The sequence below is a fragment of the Aptenodytes patagonicus genome, chromosome 7 (assembly GCF_965638725.1).
Source record: "Aptenodytes patagonicus chromosome 7, bAptPat1.pri.cur, whole genome shotgun sequence".
NCBI classification, from domain to species: domain Eukaryota; kingdom Metazoa; phylum Chordata; class Aves; order Sphenisciformes; family Spheniscidae; genus Aptenodytes; species Aptenodytes patagonicus.
In genome coordinates this window covers 12897887-12917591 of record NC_134955.1, presented here as the reverse complement: position 1 = coordinate 12917591, position 19705 = coordinate 12897887, and the positions used below count along the sequence as shown (strand labels likewise).

Below are 19705 nucleotides of genomic sequence, written 5' to 3'. Positions count from 1 at the left end.
CTTTACTATGAAGAGAGTAGCTGCGGGATGGGCTTGGCAGTCAAAAGTTCAACTGAGACAGGAGCCTAAAATCTTTGCTAATTAAACCACCTATGTTTAGGGACCTACATGTGAACGTAGGAATCTAGCTGTAATGATAGCCTCTAGAGAAGCTTCGTTTACAGCTCTGAAACACTTGATTTCCATGCTTGCTGAAAACGATTAATTTCTGTTTGTATTTCTGTACAGATTGAATATTTACTTAAAAAACTCACCGAAGCAATGGGAGCAGGCTGGCAGCAAGAGCAGTTTGACCATTATAAGATTGCTCTCAACACCAGTCGAGAAGGTCTTTCTGCATGGGAGCTGATTGATCTCATTGGAAGTGGGCAGTTTAGTAAAGGGATGGACCGACAGACGGTGTCCATGGCAATCAATGAAGTCTTTAATGAGCTCATATTAGATGTACTCAAACAGGTAAGAACCACAGAGAACTAATGTTTTAAAGTAGAACAATTTATTGCATAATTAGAAAATGTTCAACTTGTACTGAAATTTCTTTACCTGATGGATAATGAACAGGGGGAAATTAGGTAAATTACTTATAAGTGTTCTTTAATATGAGCTTATTTTTATAAAAGAGAAATTGTGCTGCTGTTCAGATTGTTGTAATTGTTGCAGTATTATGAATGAGTTGCTTGTTGGGAGAGTTTGTTTTTAGAAAGTAAAAGAAGTGTACTCTGACTTGAAATACAGCCTTTCTTATACTAGTGTCAACTGCTTGTTAGCTGACAGAATAGCTGCAACATGCTGTCAGTTCTTAAACTGGTGACAACTCTTCAATCTTTGAAAATGCTTTTTTCTAGTTTCAGTTATGTTGTAGCAAATACAAGTTGTGCTGATGATAACCTCTGTATTCAAACAAGGGGGTCTGGACAAAGGTATTGCTCCAGCTGAAAGGTCTGCTTCTAAGTTGCGCCACTTCAACAGGGCAAAAAGGCGTAGAAGAGCTCCAGAGCGCTCTCCCTTCTTCTGCTTAGCAGGCTACGTGACTGACAACTTATTTACCTCTACTCAAATACAAGAAGTCATGCTGGCCTTTATATTCTTAGCAAACTTCTGTCAATCTTCAGTTTCTTCAGATTTCCAGTGGCTGGATTATCAGTTTAGGAATGGTTTTAAAAACTGCATTTCTTTCATGGGAAGTGTAAATATCACAGGGACCTGAGGGGTCACAGCAGAGCTTACCTAGAGAGCAATTTAAAATTGACTTTTACCTGACAGAGAATTTTTTTCATCTTTGATTTCTTGGCTTTTTGGTGAGCAGAGAAACAAAGGCTTTCTTGGCAGGCTTTCCTAAGCTGTTCTGAAGAATTCATCAGAAGGTTTTGGCACAGGAAATTCTTTTAGAATATCCACAGAACAATGCAAAAGTCTATTTTTGTTAACTGCTGGTTGCCTGTTGGAGGTGAGGGCTGGGGACACAGACACACAGACACAGACACACACACACACACAGAGTCAGTTGAGGGCAAAATGAAGTCATCCTGCTGTTTAATACCATGAAAATAAAATAACCAGTGTCAGGTCAGTCCTTCCATTTGACACTTGTGAGGAAAACGGATTTCTTTTTGGTTTCGATACTGCATTGTGTCTCTTCCCTCCCCCCCCCCCCCCTTTTTTTTTTTTTTTACTGTCTCCTTCCTTTCCTCTCCTGGTGGCTGAGCCTCTTTCTCAAGGATATCTGAGTGCCTTTGAACGGTTCCTTGACACTTAAAAATAGTTTGTGTCAAGATTTGGCCCAGCGCCTCCTGGACAGTTACTGGCCTAATAGAGAATGGAGTTCCCTGTGTGACTTACAGATGTCTGGTTCGGTCAAACCTTGTATCCTGATGCCTTGTTGATTCACAGAATTGTCCTGTTTATTGCAGTATATAATTACTTCAGGGTGTTAATTAATGACATATCGTATTGTAGCCAAGTGTCATACTACCCTTTTTATTGTACCCTTATCCTGGATCTCCAAGGCTTATGGAGGGTAGCAGTGATAATTAAATTTGTGATATTTAGTTTTCTGAAATATGCGTCTTTCATGGTATGAAAAGATCCCCAGGAGCTGTCGGTGGGCTCTTGGAAGATGAGAAGCAGCTGATGCACTGAAATAATAGATAAAGATTTTGCAGAAATTTGAGGGGAAAATATCAGTGTGACTTGGCTTTGAAAGCAAATTCAGTATGTCAGGAAGGGGAAAAACACCTGGTTATGACTTAGACTGTGCAAGGCATGAAAGAGTGAAACTGCGGGAGTCCTTGTGACCACCCAGACCTTGGACCTGAGTACGGAGGTGGCAAACAAAGCTGTTTGTGCAGTCCTGTTTTGGAGCAAGGGGGTGGGATGGCACAGGGGAATAGGCACGGCCTTGGCTCTGGGCACGTTTAACTGGCTAGAAAAGCTGAGCACAGATAAGCTGTATGTGTAGGGGGGTTGTTTCTTTTTTGTTTGGTTTGCTTTGGTTTTTAAACAAAAGAGTTTCTCCAACTGTCCTGATATTTTTTTTCCCCTCAGACCTGTACAGAAAGACACCTTTGACTGAAATATGTCACAGCACATTTATTTGTCTGCTTGTATCCAAAATTGCTATAGCTAAAAGCCATTACAGAAGAATGTTCCTTGGTCTCCTTTCCAACTTTTCCATCCTCTTAATCTGGAATACTTTGAGTACAGTGCTTTCTGTATGGCTTGTTCGTAGCTATATTGATGTGTTTCAGTTTAATCTGTGATTTGACTTTTTTCTGAAGTTAGAAGTCAGACAAAAGTATGTAAATAATTGGAGAATATGGTTTCAGAAATGGCAGCTATAGCTGAAATACTGGCAAACTTTGAAACTCTAGATTAAAAACTGACTAGGTCACAGCAGCGTCCCCTGTAAGATCACTAAAAATCAAACTCCTGAAAGAATGACCAATTATTATATCATTCTCTGTGCGCCCTTTTCCATGAGATGGTTTTTGAATTGCCGTAGCCACACTGGATAATGTATAACAGGGTTACTAGTATAACTGCGCTTAGTATTGCTGTTTATATTTTAGATATGTTAATATTCAATAGAGGCAAACTTGGATGATTTGATCATGATACCAGCCCTATTTATTGTCATTACAGAAGATTATAATTTTTATTCTTTTATTTGTATAAAGCTCAGTGGCAAGGTATGGGCTTCTCTTCCTCTTTTGAAATAGTCTTGTTAAGGCTTGCAAGTGTTTTTCTCATGCAGAAAGTTGAGTGGATCATCTTTCAAGGAAAATAAAATACTGTGAGTGAAATCTTGGCATTGTTTAAATCAAGGTACAACTCTGTTCCTTTAAGGGAAAATCCAGGCTTCACCAGTGTTCCTGTATCCCATCCAATAGAGATGACAAGGAGTATGGTTCTGTTATCAGTTTCTGTAACATACTCATTGAATTATCCTATATGGGATCGCTTCTTCAATGGGGTGCAGCTAAATGAGTGTGTTGGCAGGGTAGAGCCACTCCCAAGACAGAGGTGCTTCTGCTTTGTCCCTGGGAATATCCCGTAAAAGGCTGGATTTACAGTGCATAGATGCAGGCCCACATCTGTCACTGGGGCATCCATCCACACAGGGCTCATTTTTAATAGCGGCTGTCACTGAAGTATTACAGGTGAGTCTTAGCGATGGCAAATGTCTCTGCTTGACTGAAGAAAATTAAATAGTAAAGGTCATCAAAGAGGACCGAAGAGTTATAATAATGACTTGATAATGACATAATAATAATTGTTCAGTTCTTCAGGTAACCCAGTTACTTAAAAACTGGACAGAAGAACAGTGAGTAGTTTCTCGTGGTCTAAACAAATAGCAGTATGTTGGTATTAGGAATGGAAGTGTGTTGGTGAAGTATTTAGGGCCTTGAGCTAACTTTTCTGTGTGCTCTATTGGGCCTTTAAGCCACATAATCAAAAGACCAGGCAGTTCAACAGAGGCTGGGCATTTCAGCTGATCTGTTGCTTTTTACAGGGCTATATGTTGAAAAAAGGTCACAAAAGGAAAAACTGGACGGAACGATGGTTTGTGCTAAAACCCAATATTATTTCCTACTATGTAAGTGAAGATTTAAAGGACAAGAAGGGAGACATCATACTGGATGGCAACTGTTGTGTAGAGGTAAAAAAAAAAACCACCAAAAACTATGAATGTCTCTAAAGATAAGAATTAATCCTTTTTTGTGTGCAGGATGGACTCCTGATATCTTTCAACAACAGAGCTTTTCTTACTTTATATAAAAACAGTTCATAAACACTTTTAATAAAGGTTCTTAGTGCTGGTATTTGTAGCTCTGTAACAGATAACTGCATACGTTGGGCTTGACACAATATAACTTAGATTTCAGTGTTTGCAAAGCTTATCCTTTTGTTACCCGTTCTAGGCCTTGCCTGACAAAGATGGAAAGAAATGCCTTTTTCTCATAAAATGTCTTGATAAAAGCTTTGAGATCAGTGCCTCTGATAAAAAGAAGAAGCAGGAGTGGATTCAAGGTGAGGTTTCAAAAATCTTAGTTATGTGAAAGTTAAGGTAAGCTGAAGTCTTACAGCTGTGCTTTACTCAAATCTGAAATTCTTGGTCTTGTGATTTTTGAAGTCTCTGTTTTGGGCACATGGACAGGCTCTTTAAGGAGCCTGAGACTCAGGAAGAACTAAGGATCCATGTTAAGGGGAATCAGTTTCTGTCATTTAGGTGCCTCAATTTAGGCAGCCATAACCAAAATAAAATGGGTATTACTGTTGTTTGCTTTTTCTATATTGGCTGTACTTCTACGGATGGGGAAGGGAAGGGGAATACATTGTAAATTGTTGCTTTTTGGGGAGAAAGGGAAAGCTTGTTCATTTCAGCATCATAAAATTCTGGCTTTGCTTTTACAGTTTTGCTTGAGGCAGTATAGTTTGGTGAGCTGAGGATAAGGCTGGGAATTAGGGCTTCCTTTTCTATTCCCACAGTGAAGTTACTCCTTCTGTGAGACCTTCCCAGATACGTGCTGAGTGATAGTTACATGTATCTTTTGCAGAGTGAGGTAGAAGCCCTTGCAAAGCCACTGTTGCCAATGCCATTGAAGTATGTACAGCAGTCAAATATTTGGAGTTGTGTGCTTTCATTTGCACTTCCCTCTTTACCTAAAGCATGTGTTTAATTGCACCAAAGTGAGATGTATGATGAATGATTACTTAATTCCAAAAGGAGATCTTTTTTTACAGTTGTAGCAGGTGAATATCAAAATCATCTGCTGCTCCTCAGCTTTGCTCTCTGAGTATTTCCTCACTGCATATAAGTGAATGAGAGCTACTGTCTTACTGGGAGAAAGTTTTCCCTTGGAGTATCAGTAAGAATAAAGGGTTTAAGGTTGGTTCCAACTAAGGGAAGTAAGTGATGTATATGTTAGATAACATCTTACTGCTTGATTAGAGTCACTGAATCTAGGTAAGTAAATTTCTAAGTAAATCTAAGAAATCTTGAAGTGTTGGGGTTTTGTTGTTTGGGGTTTTTTTTTTGCAGCTAGGCGTACAAGTGACTTGTATGTCCACGGCCTGTTAGAAATCAATATTGGAATTGACATGATGCATTGGAATTACTGGACCTTATCCTTGTGGCACGCAGCCAATACTGAAAGCCAAGTGTCTTTCACTTTTGGTTTGTGTTGACAGCTAGCCTGATGAGAATTAGGAGAACTGACAACAGTTCTTTCTGATTTTAAAAATACATTAAAAAAAACCTCAACAAACAACACACCACCACAAGTATTCATTCACTAAGGCTATCCAGAAAGTTTATCATTTCCCTTCACTGGTGTTCTCTTCCTCTCCCTTTTGTTTTGCGTGCTCCTTTCCAGCCATACAGACCACTGTAAACCTGCTGAGAGCAGGGAGCCCTCCACCCCACAAAGAAGCACGCCAAAAACGAAAAGAATTGCGCCAGAAGCTGTTAGCTGAGCAAGAAGAGCTGGAGCGGCAGATGAAAGAACTGCAAACAGCTAATGAGAACAAGCAGAAGGAACTGGAGACTGTGCGAAAGGTGGGAGTGGGAGCTGCTAACCTTCAAGCTTTAAGCTCAATTTCTGTGGTATACTTCCTGAAGTATAATTAGGCATCTATTTCCTGTTCAGGTGTTCAGACACATTGAGTGCACTCCTCCAGAGGAGGTGAGCTTGTGTCAACATCAGCCCCCTAAGCAAGTAGATCTGCTGGTTGACCCTGCAGTAAAGCCTTCAGCATTGACTGCAGCAGTTTCTAAGGACTGTTCAGCAGGCTTGCGGTAACTCATGTGGCCCAGCCCTGTCCCCTGTACTTATGAGGGTATTGTGAAGCTACTGTAGAAGAAAGCCCCAGCTGTGCGGATGGTGCTTGGGGACTGGAGAGTCTAGTATTTTCAGTTACTTGTGGGTTTTTTGTTTTTCTTTTCTGTCAGAAACTTGGGGCTTTCCATTAAGATTTTCTTAACATAACTTTGGAAAACTATCTATGTGAATTGTATGTGTGGGGGAACTGTTCTCTTCACACAGACGTAGTTTCCAGAGAGAGAAATTTAATTTACAAAGATTCCAAAGACGCAAAGTGATTTTGTGAGTATATATAGGCATAGTTTTATTAGAACAATTTGGGATTTATAGAGCTGAGACACATAGTAACCATTTATAAACTGTTTAAATGCATGTTCCTTGTAAATGCTGGATTGACTTCTAAAAGCCTGAGAATTCGACTAGAAATCTCTGAGTATTAGCAGAAGACTTGCTGAATACATTATTTTCCTTGTAGACAGCTTTTTAGTCTAACAACTGGCAGGAGACACCAAGGTGCTTTCCTGTGGCTGCACACTCTAACAGTAGAGTGAACAGGCTGATGGATCTTTGTACTTGGAACAACTGGTACCCCTGCAATAGTTTTCCACAGAGACTTGATTAGTATCCCTCCCCACTGCTGCCTAACATTTCGGCCGCTGAGTTCCTGCTGCTAGAGCAGTCCAGATCTTTACTCTGTGCTTAGTTTAAAGAGTCTTTTGTTCACTTAGTTTAAAGAGTCTTTTGTTCACTACCTTCCTAAATTAATTTGATGTTTTGCATTCCCACTGAGGACAAGTCTGCATCATTGCTTGAGTTTTTCATAAATTAAAAACACTAACTAATTTTAGCCCTCAGTTAGAAAAAACTTTAATGATCTTTGCGGCGGGGAGGAGCTATAAATATTGTGAGAGCATGTTAAAGGTGCCAAGTCTAGAAAGCAAATACAATCATCCAAAATGTATCTTTTTAAAAGTCTTGTCATTAAGTCACAATTTGTGGCGAGGAGAAATTTGTCTTTTTTTAATTAACCTTGGACTGCCAGTACTGATGTGGGTATTATTCTATTTGCCTGAAATGGAGTCTGACAGTGGAAAACCATTTTTTAATTTAATTTTAGCACCTATATTCTACCATGTGCTTAGGATTCAGAATGCAAAATATGCTTTAAAGGACAGTCTGTGTTACCTGCAAGTTACTGGTAAGTGATATACCTGTTAACAGAAATCATAGGACTGGATTTCTGTGTTGAGTTTACTTTATGGAGAAAAAGTTAGGGGTGAAGACATGACAGCAACCCCAAAGGAGCAGTACGATGTTGACAGGCTCTGGGGAGTTTTGTAGAAGTCACAATGGGTAAACTAAAGAGAGTTGTGGCAAGAAGCATCTTTTGAAGTGGACTGGATTAAAATGACTTCTCAAGGAAAGTAGTTTAGTCTCTGACATGAACTACTGCATTTTGACTGAGTGGAATTAGTGGGGAGGTACTGTGCTGAAGGAACTTAAAGTGTTTGATAGTTAGAAAAATGTTCTTCAAGGGAAAGGCTTTGTAAATGGTTCAGGAAACTGAACTGTTCTGGAAAGCTTAGGGTTAGATTTGCTCCCGATGGCAGTGAGCCACCACTTACTCAGCATCTGCCAAAGTGCACTCTGAGTCTGGTTTGTATTTTGGTAGCTCTTGAGGTAGAAAATTTCAGAAGAATAAGAGTCTTTGTCTAAAATAGACTTTTTCATATTTTTAATGGAATTTTGAGATACACACATTGAACAGACTGAAAGGTAAGTTTTCTTACCAAGAGAGCGTGCACAAGACTTGTGCACCCTTTCTATTTGGGGTCTTGCATGGGATTCAGAGACTCTCTGCTTACTAACCCCTGCTGGAATGGTGTTTCCGCCATTGTTGATTCCCCCTCCCTCCCTGCCCCAACATTTGGGACTTTTCCCTAAACTCCATAGTTGTTGCCAGTAACCTTACCTGCCAGGAATTGATGTCCTCTGTCATGAATTAAGCGGGAAGTTGCTGATAAAGAGTGGACAACAATGTATTTTCTTGTTGAGCTCTCTGGCAAAAGCCTAACACCCACCCTTGCCTGTGACTCTGCATGTTTGCTCTCTGAGCTCAGTATTGGCAATGGTTGTTTAATTTCAAAGCGGGGAAGGAAATCAAAAGAAAATTTCACTTAAATAGGCATCTTGGATTTGACTACAATTACATGCTTTTAAACGTTCTGGCAGAGGAGGACTACTACTTCTAAAAGACTGGCATCATTTAAGCCTTTCAAAGGAGAGCAATTCTGTACTATCTTCTACAGCTGAAAAACAGAAACCAGGAGCCTTCTCCTTCCCTTCTTCCCATCTATTTCAGATTAGAGTGGTAGCACAAGCACTTAAAGGAATAAAAGTTTTAGCTTGGCAGTTTTAATCGTTTAGGCGTCTCATTAGTTCATCTAGGTTGTGTGAGGGAAGGTGGTTTAAATGTGGTACCTTCCAAAAATACTGAAGAAGATGGGTGTCCCGCTCTTACTGAAAGTCTGTGGAAGCAATTTTACCAGCCTAGCGTATTACAAAAGAAGGCTACTTGCTTTCTGTTTCCTCTGAAGCATCAGATAAGTTTCTTAGAAAAATTCTGTGAAAGAATTACTTTGTTTTCAGTATTGGTAAAGTTTTGGCTGGTACTTGTACATTTCAAACCTTCCTGTGCATTCTAAAAACACATCCTATTGAAATCCTGATGAAAGGAAAAACTGTAACGACTATCTTTATTTGTGAAATCAAGATGCAAAAAAAGTTAAATAAGTTGCAAGAAGGCATGCAGGTACCAGCAGTTGTTTCCTAGGCCTTAGCTCTGACTAGGCTAACTTTTCCCCTAATTTCAAGTGATGATTATTGACTAGAATTTTACTTACCTTACATGGCAATTTAGGGGATGTTAAAGGGATGTGATTCACAATAGCACAATCACTTATTATAGTCAAAGTTTGAGGCACTTCTGCTTTCCCATGGCAATTTAGTGCTTCTCACTTCTGTTTCTGTATGAACTCTATGCATGCTGGCACGTTTTCACTGTCGGAACTCCTGCGTAGTCCTGTCTGGGATGTGGTTTTTCCATAATAGTTTTCTATCCCATATGAGATAGAGAAGGAAATATAGCTATTTCTATGGGTTGTGCAAAGCAGGACTCAAAGGAAGCTTGGAGGAAGTCTGATAATTGTCTTTTCATTGGTAAATTTAAAATTGTCTTGCAAATAACAAGATTAAAAATTATATTTAGAGATTGAGAATAGCCTCACATTTAAAAAAGAAAAAAAAAAGCTGGTGCCTTTAATGCTTTTTGAAGGTTTCTTCAATTTTTGTTAAAAACAAAAATTGTTAAATAAAATTCCATTCCCTCTAAATGTTTTAGTTTTCACAAATTTTTTTCCTTCTTTTCTTCCCCCCACCTCCCTCCCTTCTCTTCCAGCAACTGGAAGCAGCAGCTGCTCGTGCTGCTGAGGAAGAGAAAAAAAGACTTCAGACTCAAGTCGAACTACAAGATCGCTTCAGTTTGGAGCTGGAGAGAGAAAAAATGGTGAGTAGTGCACGTGTTTTTTTGCTATGATTACACAGTGAGCAATGCATTCAGCAATGAATTCCCTCAGGCTGTCACTGAAAGGATTCCACAGATTTTGCAGGAGGCTGGAGAATGCAACCTGCATTGCATTTATTGGAGATGTAGGAATAAAATATTTTTACTAGTGAATTCAAATACTGGAACAGCTTGCCTACAATTTGTATAACATTCAAAGCTTAAACATTATTGGATAATTGTGAAAAATTTGACTGTTTGAAGGATAAATGCAGACTGAAGTTGTCCTTGCAGTTTTCAGAGATGGAGAACCTGAGGCCAGTACATACTATATGAATATGCAAAATGAACACAAGCATAATCAAATGCATTTTAGGAATTTTCTGACTTGAATATATTCCTAAAACTATTGCTTTTTTATACTGTGTGTTCTCTTACGTTTATACACACACGCAAACATAAATTAAAGAAATATTGTAGCTTTACAACGCTGTTACTATAATCCACATTGAGAATTTCCAAAAGAACTAATTTTCAATCTTCAAGGGCTTTGTCAGGCATAACAGGCTTTTCTGTTAGCTGGAGAAAAGAAGTAGAAATAGTCAAGTCGATGTGATGGAACATCTCAGGACATAAATGCACACAGTGCTGCTTTATGGGCTGAGTGTGAATTCCTGAATACGATGACTTTGTGGGTCAGTGGGATTTAGGTTAGCTGAGGGAAAGCAGACTGCAGACCAGTGGAGCAGGACATGCCATCCTATCACACTTGACAGCAAGCCTTTCTTGCTGACTTCAGGAGCTACGCTTACCTTCTGTGAAGTACACGTGATGTATTGCTAAAGGCTGAGGTTTTGGTGCTTTATCCCGACTCAGTTCAAAGCCAGCTGACTGCTGTTGTCCCCAGCACAGTGATGGGCTGAGTGGGAGGACGGCTCTGGTGCCGCAGCGCCGCTGGTTTCCTGCTCTGGTCAGTGAAAGGAGGGGAGATGAGGATCAGAGACTGGGTGACCGTGGATATGCAGCATCCCCTTGCCTTCCTCTATGCCTTACCTTTGCTTTAGTTATAGTTGCTCTTCTTTTAGCAAAACCAACCTCCTTAGCTGATTTCCAACCCTTTATCCATCCTGTGCTGTCACAGTGCCATCATCCAGATATATGTGTGTGAAATACACTGCTGCCAGGGAGGACTTGCCTGAGGAAAGGAGTGGAAACAGTGTAATGAAACCAGCCTGACCTTTGTGTCTGGGCTCTCTACAAGCTTTCTCTTCCTTCAGTTTAGTGTGTATCTGTAAACTAGGTGACAAGATGAAGCTGATTGAAGTTAGGTTTAAACCCCTGTAAAAATCCTGTGCTGCGTGAAGTAGGGCAATGTAAGTCACCTGTATTATTATTTATTTTTTTAAAATGCTCTTAGTTATACATCTACAAATCTAGACTCAATTTTATCAGTTTTGCTATGCAGGCAGCAGGAAAAGGTTTGTCTCTGAAAACATTATCTGAGGGAAACCTGGCAATTCCTTTAAAAATTGGAAACCTGAGTTGAATGGTAGCTCATATGTGTCCTCAATTTATGCTGCTAGGTAAGACAAAAAATGGAAGAGCAGGTTGCTCAGAAATCATCTGAACTGGAACAGTATTTACAGAGAGTACGTGAGCTGGAAGAAATGTATAAACAGCTACAGGAAGCTTTGGAGGATGAGAAACAGGCACGTCAAGATGAAGAGACTGTAAGGAAACTTCAAGCCAGGTATGGCTTTGGCCTAGTAGAAATTTATTTCAATTCCCCACTCCCCCCTGCAATAGTAAGTAACTGTGCCATACCATTAAAGATTGTTTGCATCTTGGACACGCTGCTGTAAAGGGGGACTAGCTTGAAGTCCAAACACAGGATAGATTTTTTTTTTTCCCCTTAAGTTATGAAGGCTAAAGCTTGTGTGTTTGATTTTTTTAATATGTTTGATTAGCCCTTAGCAGTGGGAGTGCTCAGCAATTTCAGAAAAGCAGGCATGCTTATTTTTCCATCAGGTGTTGTGCACGTCAACACTTGAAAAACTGAGATCACTCTGTACAGACTTTCTAATTGTGTATTTTATAAAGCAGTAACTGTAAATACGACTTTCTGCTGTATTTTAGCACAGGTTTAAATTGTAATTGATAAAGGGTTAAGTCTTCTCTTAATCATATGGGCTTTGTTTAGTGTGGTTTGTTTCTTCATATATTCAGTCCTCCTAAGACAATTAAGATAACTTATGCATGCTTGTTTCTTCTGTGGTTTTCAGTGTTGTGTATTTGCATTATTGACTAAATTTTCTGAATAGCCCTTTGTAGCAGTCAGACTGCTTGCACTGCTGGCATGATTTTCAGCTTTACACTGAAGACAAGCCAACAAGCAATAACTTTTTCCGTGCTTCCCAAGCTGTTTTTTTTAACTAAAAAAAAAAGAAAGAAAATAATTAGCTTGGCTTCCCTACCTGTATGCTACATAGTGGATACTTACTAACTTACTTTAAAGTGCAGTTAACGTCGCAATCCTCATTGTAGATTACTGGAAGAGGAGTCAGCAAAGAGAGCTGAACTGGAAAAATGGCACTTGCAGCAGCAACAGACCATTCAGATGACAGAAGCAGAGAAGCAAGAGCTAGAAAACCAGAGAATGATAAAGGAACAGGCTCTTCAAGTTGCTATGCAGCAACTGGAGCAACTTGAACTGGAAAGGAAGGAGGCCCTTGAGCAATATGAGGTGAGCTGTTCTGTTCATCAGCCTCTCATACTTAGCCAGGTATTCAGTTGTTTAACTGAATTTGAAGTTCATCAATATCATGCTTCTTTAAGAATTACTATGGCACAAAAATTATAACAACAGGTAGGATAGTTATGTGTTGGGGTTTTTTTGGCCTAGACCAGTAGATATATTTGAAGAAGAGGACATGTTTCAGACACACCACCTCCTTTATTCTTTTGTCCCAATTCGCATGCGAGCCAGCTCAGTCCTATCCTGAAATACTCTGTACACATTTGTCTTCTACTGTAGACTAACTTCTTATGCAGTCCCATTGCTGTCATAACTAAATGCCTTATGCTTTTGAATTAGTTATTCTTGCAATGTTTTGATGATGTCATAGGGCAATATTGTCTTCTACAGATGAAAAATCAATGTGCTACTGTTGGCCCTTGCTCCTCAAAAAGGTATTTAAGCACTGAACTGATGTCAAGGATAGCTAGGAATTAGCTCAGATTCTCAATGTGTAGCAGTGCCTCATCTCCCAAATGCCAGGCCTGTTCTCTGCTCTGCTGAGTGTTTTTGGTGAAGGCCAGTAGCTGTATTCATAGAAGAAGTAAGAGTCAGAACCCAGCGAGTAGAGAGTCTGAAGTGCTGCATACTTTCTAGGGCTAGGGAGGTGTTGCTCCTGTGTGTATTTAGGTTAGAAAACAAAACATGACTGGATTTCTGTTTAACTAGGGAGTGTGTTTATGCTGTTTCTGTGCTGTTGAGGTTAGCTCTGTGAAGGACAAGCTAGTGAGCTGTCTCGACTGGCACAGAATACAAATGCTGCAGTGACTGCAAGCAGGGGCCCAGGTGGGGTAGTTCTGGCCACTTGTGTTACATCTAACACCATCATTAGATTGCTTTTGGCTAATACTTGACTTTTTTTTAGATGACATCTCAGGCTTTTTGTATATGAAACATCATTTACTACTCCAAAGGAATTGCTGAATACAACAGACATAAAAAACCCCAAACAAAAAAACCAACCAAACAAAAAAATCCACAAAACAATAATGGAGTAGGTCACTGCAATAGTTTACTATTATTTTAGAAATAATTAAACATTCTGGCCTTCCGTTTGGAATTGACCAAAAGACCAGTTTAGTCTGAAGAATACCTCTTTCTTGCTTGGGTGTAACAGCAGTGGTCCTTTTCCTAGCTTACATTTTATGATTTCTGATAGGGAGAGGTACCCACTAGCTGGTCTTAGTTTGGAACAGAAAATGCATCTTTCTGTTTTGAAACTACAGTTTATGCTTTCAACCTTCATGAAGACTAGCCCTACTTAGGCAGCTACAGAATCTTGTAAAACCTAGTTTATTTTTGGATTCTGGTTTGACAACTTTTATACAGCTAGCGATGACTAAATTACTTCGGATGGTTAGAAATTAAGTTCTCCTGTCTACACTAAATGGAGTGCTGGCTGAATTAGCATGGTTCTGTCTTTAGATTTAAAAGGATGTTTTTTCTTTTCATATAAACAGAGTAAAGTTGTTCTTGTTTTCAAGTGGGCTGTATTTTATTTCAGGAGGTTAAGAAGAAGTTGGAAATGGCAGCTAATAACACCAAGAGTTGGAAAGATAAAGTAGCTCATCATGAGGGATTAATTCGACTAATAGAGCCAGGTAAGTTAGCAACAGAAAAGTTACAAAAAATATGTATTCATTCTGTCTCATATGCTTAGATCACCTAGTGATTTACTGAAGTCTGTCTTTTCCTGTAGCTTATTGGTTTCATGGCAGCCTATAGATACCACATTTGTGAGAACTGCTGATGGTAACTTTCACATCTTTACCTCTACTGGCCCTACTATAATCATTAAATTTTTTTATTATTATTTATTTATTTAAAACAAAGCAAGGATCAACCTGAACATTGCATGGTTTGGGTGTTTAATGCAGTTAGCTTAAATGCTAATTGCCAAAAACAATAAGTAAAGATAGCTAAAATACTTGGTTTTGGGGGGAAAAGTTTAATTTCTTAGCTTAATTGATAGCGTGCCAGCCCAGAGGAAAATGGCTTTGTCATGCAGTGCTGGAGAGATCGCTTTCCTTCAAGGACATCTCTAAAGGCAAGAAGAAGAGGGGTTTACTAAGATACTACAACTGTTCGGAGGTAGGGGGAAGTTGGGAGATAAGGGTGCAAAAGATTGCAGCAGTTGACAACTTCTCACACTAAGCACCTTCACTGATGGTGTCCCAGGCATTTCTCCCTCCTTGGTTAGGCAGGTCCTCAGGTCACCGTTGAGAAGGTTTCCAGTCATAGAAGAGACAGCACTTACCAAATCATCCTGTGGTGACACTCAGCCTGTCCCACCGACGGTGGGTGGGTGATGTCCCTGTCAGAAATGCCTGTTTCAAATATTGCACTCTGTCTTCCAGGCTCCAAGAATCCTCACTTAATCACAAACTGGGGCCCGGCCGCCTTCACTGAAGCTGAACTCGAGCAAAGACAAAAAAGCTGGAAAGGGAAAAAAGCCACTTCTGAGTAATGACGGTAGCTGATGTACTGTTTATGAATAGAAGCCCACCTTCATTTGTTCTGCTTTGCACAGAGCAGCTTCTCGCTTATAAAGATCTTAGTTTGCTCAGCAGGTTGGGCCTTTCTACAAAGAAAATACTGGTTACCACATAGGAATGTCTACTCAGAGCTCAGTAATTACAGTATGTGGTGTCTGACAGTTCTTGCTGTTCTCCCTCACGCTTCCAGAAACTCTGTTCTTTTATACAAAACTTTTCAACTGAAGATTTTTATTTAAATGTAGCTTGTGACAGAGTTGTTTCTATACTAGCCTGTAACAATCTGACAGCATCTAACCGATCAAGCAGCATCATTTTCATTCCAAAAAGTGAGGGAAGCAATTGTTTCATTGGTTCAGTTAGTATAATTTAAACCCAGGATAAGTCAGTCCTGTAGGTTCTGTCCAACTCTGAGATAGAGCATTACCTTTCCTTCCATTGAGTCTCCTTTTATTTTTGCTCTGTCCATCTGTTGCTCTTAGCACGGTGCTTAGCGCTCAGACACATTCTTCCTTAGCGAGGGTAGACTGGTATCACTGGGTACCTGCTGGCCAGCTGGATTTTGGTGTCCTGTTTTCCTCTGTTTGCAGGAATCCAAACAAAAGAACTGGAAGTAGGCATGTACAAAATGCTGCCGTAAAACATTTGGAAAAAGTAGTCGTGCAAGATTGTTCTTGTACTGTCTCATACTTGAGAAGTGTAAAAAAAAACCTTGAGAGTTCTCTTCATAGTTTAAAAGACGCACAGTTTTGACTTACAGATTTCTGGAGCAGATGAATGGAAGATGATGTCACATAAAGGCCAAATATCATTTGCATCAAGGGGAAGAAATCTGATTATAACATACCACCGTTTTAGATGCAGCACTTTTGTCTTATTCTTAATTGGATGCCAGATTAAAAGAATTCAAGAGGAAAACTAAATTTGACATTTTTGTTTTAGATAAAAATGATAAATGTGTAGCAATACTGCTTTAGAAAAAAATAATTCCTGTCAGTAAAATAATTTCAGTGTTTCTAGTAACAAGGCTTCCCAAAGAGCCTACTGCTCTGCCTCAAAATTCTCTGCAGGGACAAAGCCAGTTATTTCTGTTTCTGTAGGGAAAAGGAACAAGTCTGTGATTTTGCTTTGTACATCTCCCACACCAGACAAGAAGTCAATCTATTGCTAAGTAAAATAGTATTCTTGCTAAATTGTACAGATATTTTGAGAACTAAGTCAGTCCCCTCTCCCAAAGAGGGAGGCCCATTGGTGTGGCTTGTTAGTCAGCTTTGACCTTTGTATGCACACCGAACATGGACATCCATCTCTTAGCACCTGCTTTTTAGTTCAGCTAAATGTTAAATTATTTTTAGTAAATAAGCGGTGAATGTTTCGGACGGATAACCAGTGCATTTGTGTACAGCATTGTGATACTTGGATAGCAGAAGCTGTACAGAAGTGATCTTCAGATTTGGAAGTCATTTTATTTGCCTATTGACTAAGACTCACTCAAATACTGAATCTTCTCAGACATTTATTCTCTGGTTATATTTTTATACTAATTGAAATCTTTAATGTTTCAGTAAATGGAGTGCTGAGTAGAATGGCAGGAAAATCCTACTTGTATTTACTGTACAGGAAAGCAGTAGTTCCTTAAGCTTGCTAACAAGGCATTTTTTAAATTGATTATGTTTACAGAAGAAATGTGAAAAAAAAAAAGTAATAGAAATACTAATGTATACATTGTTAAACTTTGCTAAAGGAGGTGGAACATTATTTATAACTACCAAACATCTTTTATGTGGAGCGCAAAAGGTGTAGTGCGGCTAAACTTGTTTAATTTTTCTAACAGTCTGTATTTTGGACAAATGTTTTTTAAGAACACCAAATGATGCATGTTTTCATATTTTTTACTGTTCTTTAGAATTGGCTATTTAATAAAGTAATACAAAGTCATTTACATTGCTGAATTAATTAATGTCTCTTTGTGTGGGTTTATTTTGGGTTGCTGGAGTTCAAAATCCAGTGACTGTTGTATGGAATCATAGAATAGTTTGGGTTGGAAGGGACCTTTAAAGGTCATCTAGTCCAACCCCACTGCCGTGGGCAGGGACTTCTTCAACTAGAGCAGGTTGCTCAGAGCCCCGTCCAGCCTGACCTTGAATGTTTCCAGGGATGGGGCATCCACCACCTCTCTGGGCAACCTCTTCCAGTGTTTCACCACCCTCAGCATCAAAAATTTCTTCCTTCTATCTAGTCTGAATCTACCCCCCTTTAGTTTAAAGCCATTCCCCCTTGTCCTGTCGCAACAGGCCCTGCTAAAAAGTTTGCCGCCATCTTTTTTATAAGCCCCCTTTAAGTACTGACAGGCTGCAATAAGGTCTCCCCGAAGCCTTCTCTTCTCTAGGCTGAACAACCCCAACTCTCTCATCCTGTCCTCATAGGAGGGGTGTTCCATCGCTCTGATCATTTTTGTGACCCTCTTCTGGACCCGCTCCAACAGGTCCGTGTCTTTCTTATGCTGGGGGCTCCAGAGCTGGACACAGTACTCCAGGTGGGGTCTCACCAGAGCAGAGGAGAGGGGCAGAATCACCTCCCTCGACCTGCTGGCCACACTTCTTTTGATGCAGCCCAGGATACGATTGGCCTTCTGGGCTGCGAGCGCCCATTGCTGGCTCATGTCCAGCTTTTCATCCACCAGTACCCCCAAGTCCTTCTCGGCAGGGCTGCTCTCAATCCCTTCATCCCCCAGCCTGTCTTGACACTGGGGGTTGCCCCGACCCAGGTGCAGGACCTTGCACTTGGCCTTGTTGAACCTCATGAGGTTCACATGGGCCCACTTCTCCAGCTTGTCCAGGTCCCTCTGGATGGCATCCCGTCCCTCTGGCATGTAAGTATTACTTTGATGGAAGAAATTATACTCTCAATGGCCTGATCCAATGGGATTTGGATTAAAGCCATAATAAAGGCAGTGGTCACACAGATAATTAATACACTATAATTTGTCTTAACAGCACTACTTCTCTTAAATGTTCATATCCAGTACACCTTGATACAGTATAATGATGGTCAGCTATTACAAACAACATTGTTCAATAACAGTATTTTGAGGGTGCAGTTTAGCTGTTTTCTGAAACACAAAGTGTGCCAGATGGGAAATGAATTGATACAACAGTTGCATCTACAGTAACACATCAATGCTTACAGTGCTAGCCTGGGCCGACCTGCTCTTACCAGCAAGCTAATGGGGGAACACGGCTGCAGAGCGAGGGTACCTTGGCACATACAGACATGTGCCTCTGCAGGCAAAACAGCCCTTCATTAAAATGTCATCCGCATACATCTGTCGAGTTATTTCTTAGGCACTATTAGAAGAGGAAATGAGACGAGTCTCCTTTTAGCTTTGTTGTCCCTGCTTGCTCTGAGAAATTAAGAAAGCTTTGTGTAAAGCCTTGCACAGTAAAAGTGGGGGAAGGGGTTGGTTTAAAAATTAACCAATTGCATTTTGAGCAAAAATACCACTCTAGAGTAAGTCCATTAAAGCTACACTAAATACGGCATTCGAAGAGAGAGAGAGTAGAGCCATGAGTCAGAGTCACCACATCTCATGAAACAGTGCAGCATGGAAAACTGCAGCCCCCGGTGCGGTATCCTTTCCGGTGAGCCCAAGGGTTACAGCACTCTTATTCCACAAAACCAATGACACTACTAATGGTGAGGATATCCTCAATGAAATGTGATGCTATGGACGTCTCTGTTCTGCCCTGAGAAGCCTTGCAACATCGTAGTGCCTTACATACATACATGCCAGGCTTACCTACACAGAGGCCAGTGGAAAGCTGTGTCTGCTGTTCTTGAACCCTCACTAGATGCACCGGAGAGCTTAGTCTGCTTGTTTTGTCTGCCAGAGTTAGGTTTACCTGCCGCTGCTGGTGAAACAGTCCTGCAAACCAATAGCACAGTACCATGCTTTTTTTCTCCTAAAACAGGTTTATTTTTGCCCTGTGACCTTTTTATGGAGCTGATTTATGAGACTTGCATACTTATTCACGCATTCCCGAACTGTAACAGGCTGGTTTCCAGCAACCAATATTACTTTTCTTTAACTGTTCTGCATAAACAGCCACAAAAGCAAAGCTTACATGGGAAAGCAACAGCGTGTTAGGACAATATCTGTATCCCGGGGCAGGGGGACACACCCAACTGTTCAGTCACACAGGCCTTCTGGAACAGTAGCCACACCATCCATTTCAGTAAAAGTGAGCTGAAGATAACCACTGTGATTTTTATCTCAAATCTGTGAAGCAGTTAAGTAAACAATTTTTGAGCAAACTGGTGCATGGCCAGGAAAGGGGATAGCCATAAGGTCTCTCAGCCGCTTCGGGGAGAGAGGTAATTATTTGTTTGCAAAGTAAAGGGTACAGAAGAGGGGAATGATAATGTGCCATGAAGTTGTCATCTCTAATACAATGAAAATCTCCCGCAACACTAGCAAGATTTTAGTTCCCCCCGCTCATCAGTTAGGGACTTTCCAGCTCTGCTTGCGCTA

General features: G+C 40.3%; 1 protein-coding gene across 2 annotated transcripts in view; it reads left to right on the top strand.

The window, feature by feature from the left end:
- Positions 1–17112, top strand: part of SWAP70 (switching B cell complex subunit SWAP70) — a 39916-nt gene extending 22804 nt beyond the window's left edge. For both annotated transcript variants that reach the window (XM_076344010.1, XM_076344011.1), the window contains exons 4-12: positions 229–456; positions 4013–4159; positions 4422–4530; positions 5877–6058; positions 9781–9888; positions 11469–11635; positions 12430–12628; positions 14184–14280; positions 15037–17112. In XM_076344010.1, the coding sequence (XP_076200125.1) occupies positions 229–456; positions 4013–4159; positions 4422–4530; positions 5877–6058; positions 9781–9888; positions 11469–11635; positions 12430–12628; positions 14184–14280; positions 15037–15146 (1347 nt within the window). In that variant the 3' untranslated portion in view covers positions 15147–17112. The remainder of the gene's footprint in view (positions 1–228; positions 457–4012; positions 4160–4421; positions 4531–5876; positions 6059–9780; positions 9889–11468; positions 11636–12429; positions 12629–14183; positions 14281–15036) is intronic.
- The last annotated feature ends 2593 nt before the right edge of the window (positions 17113–19705 follow it).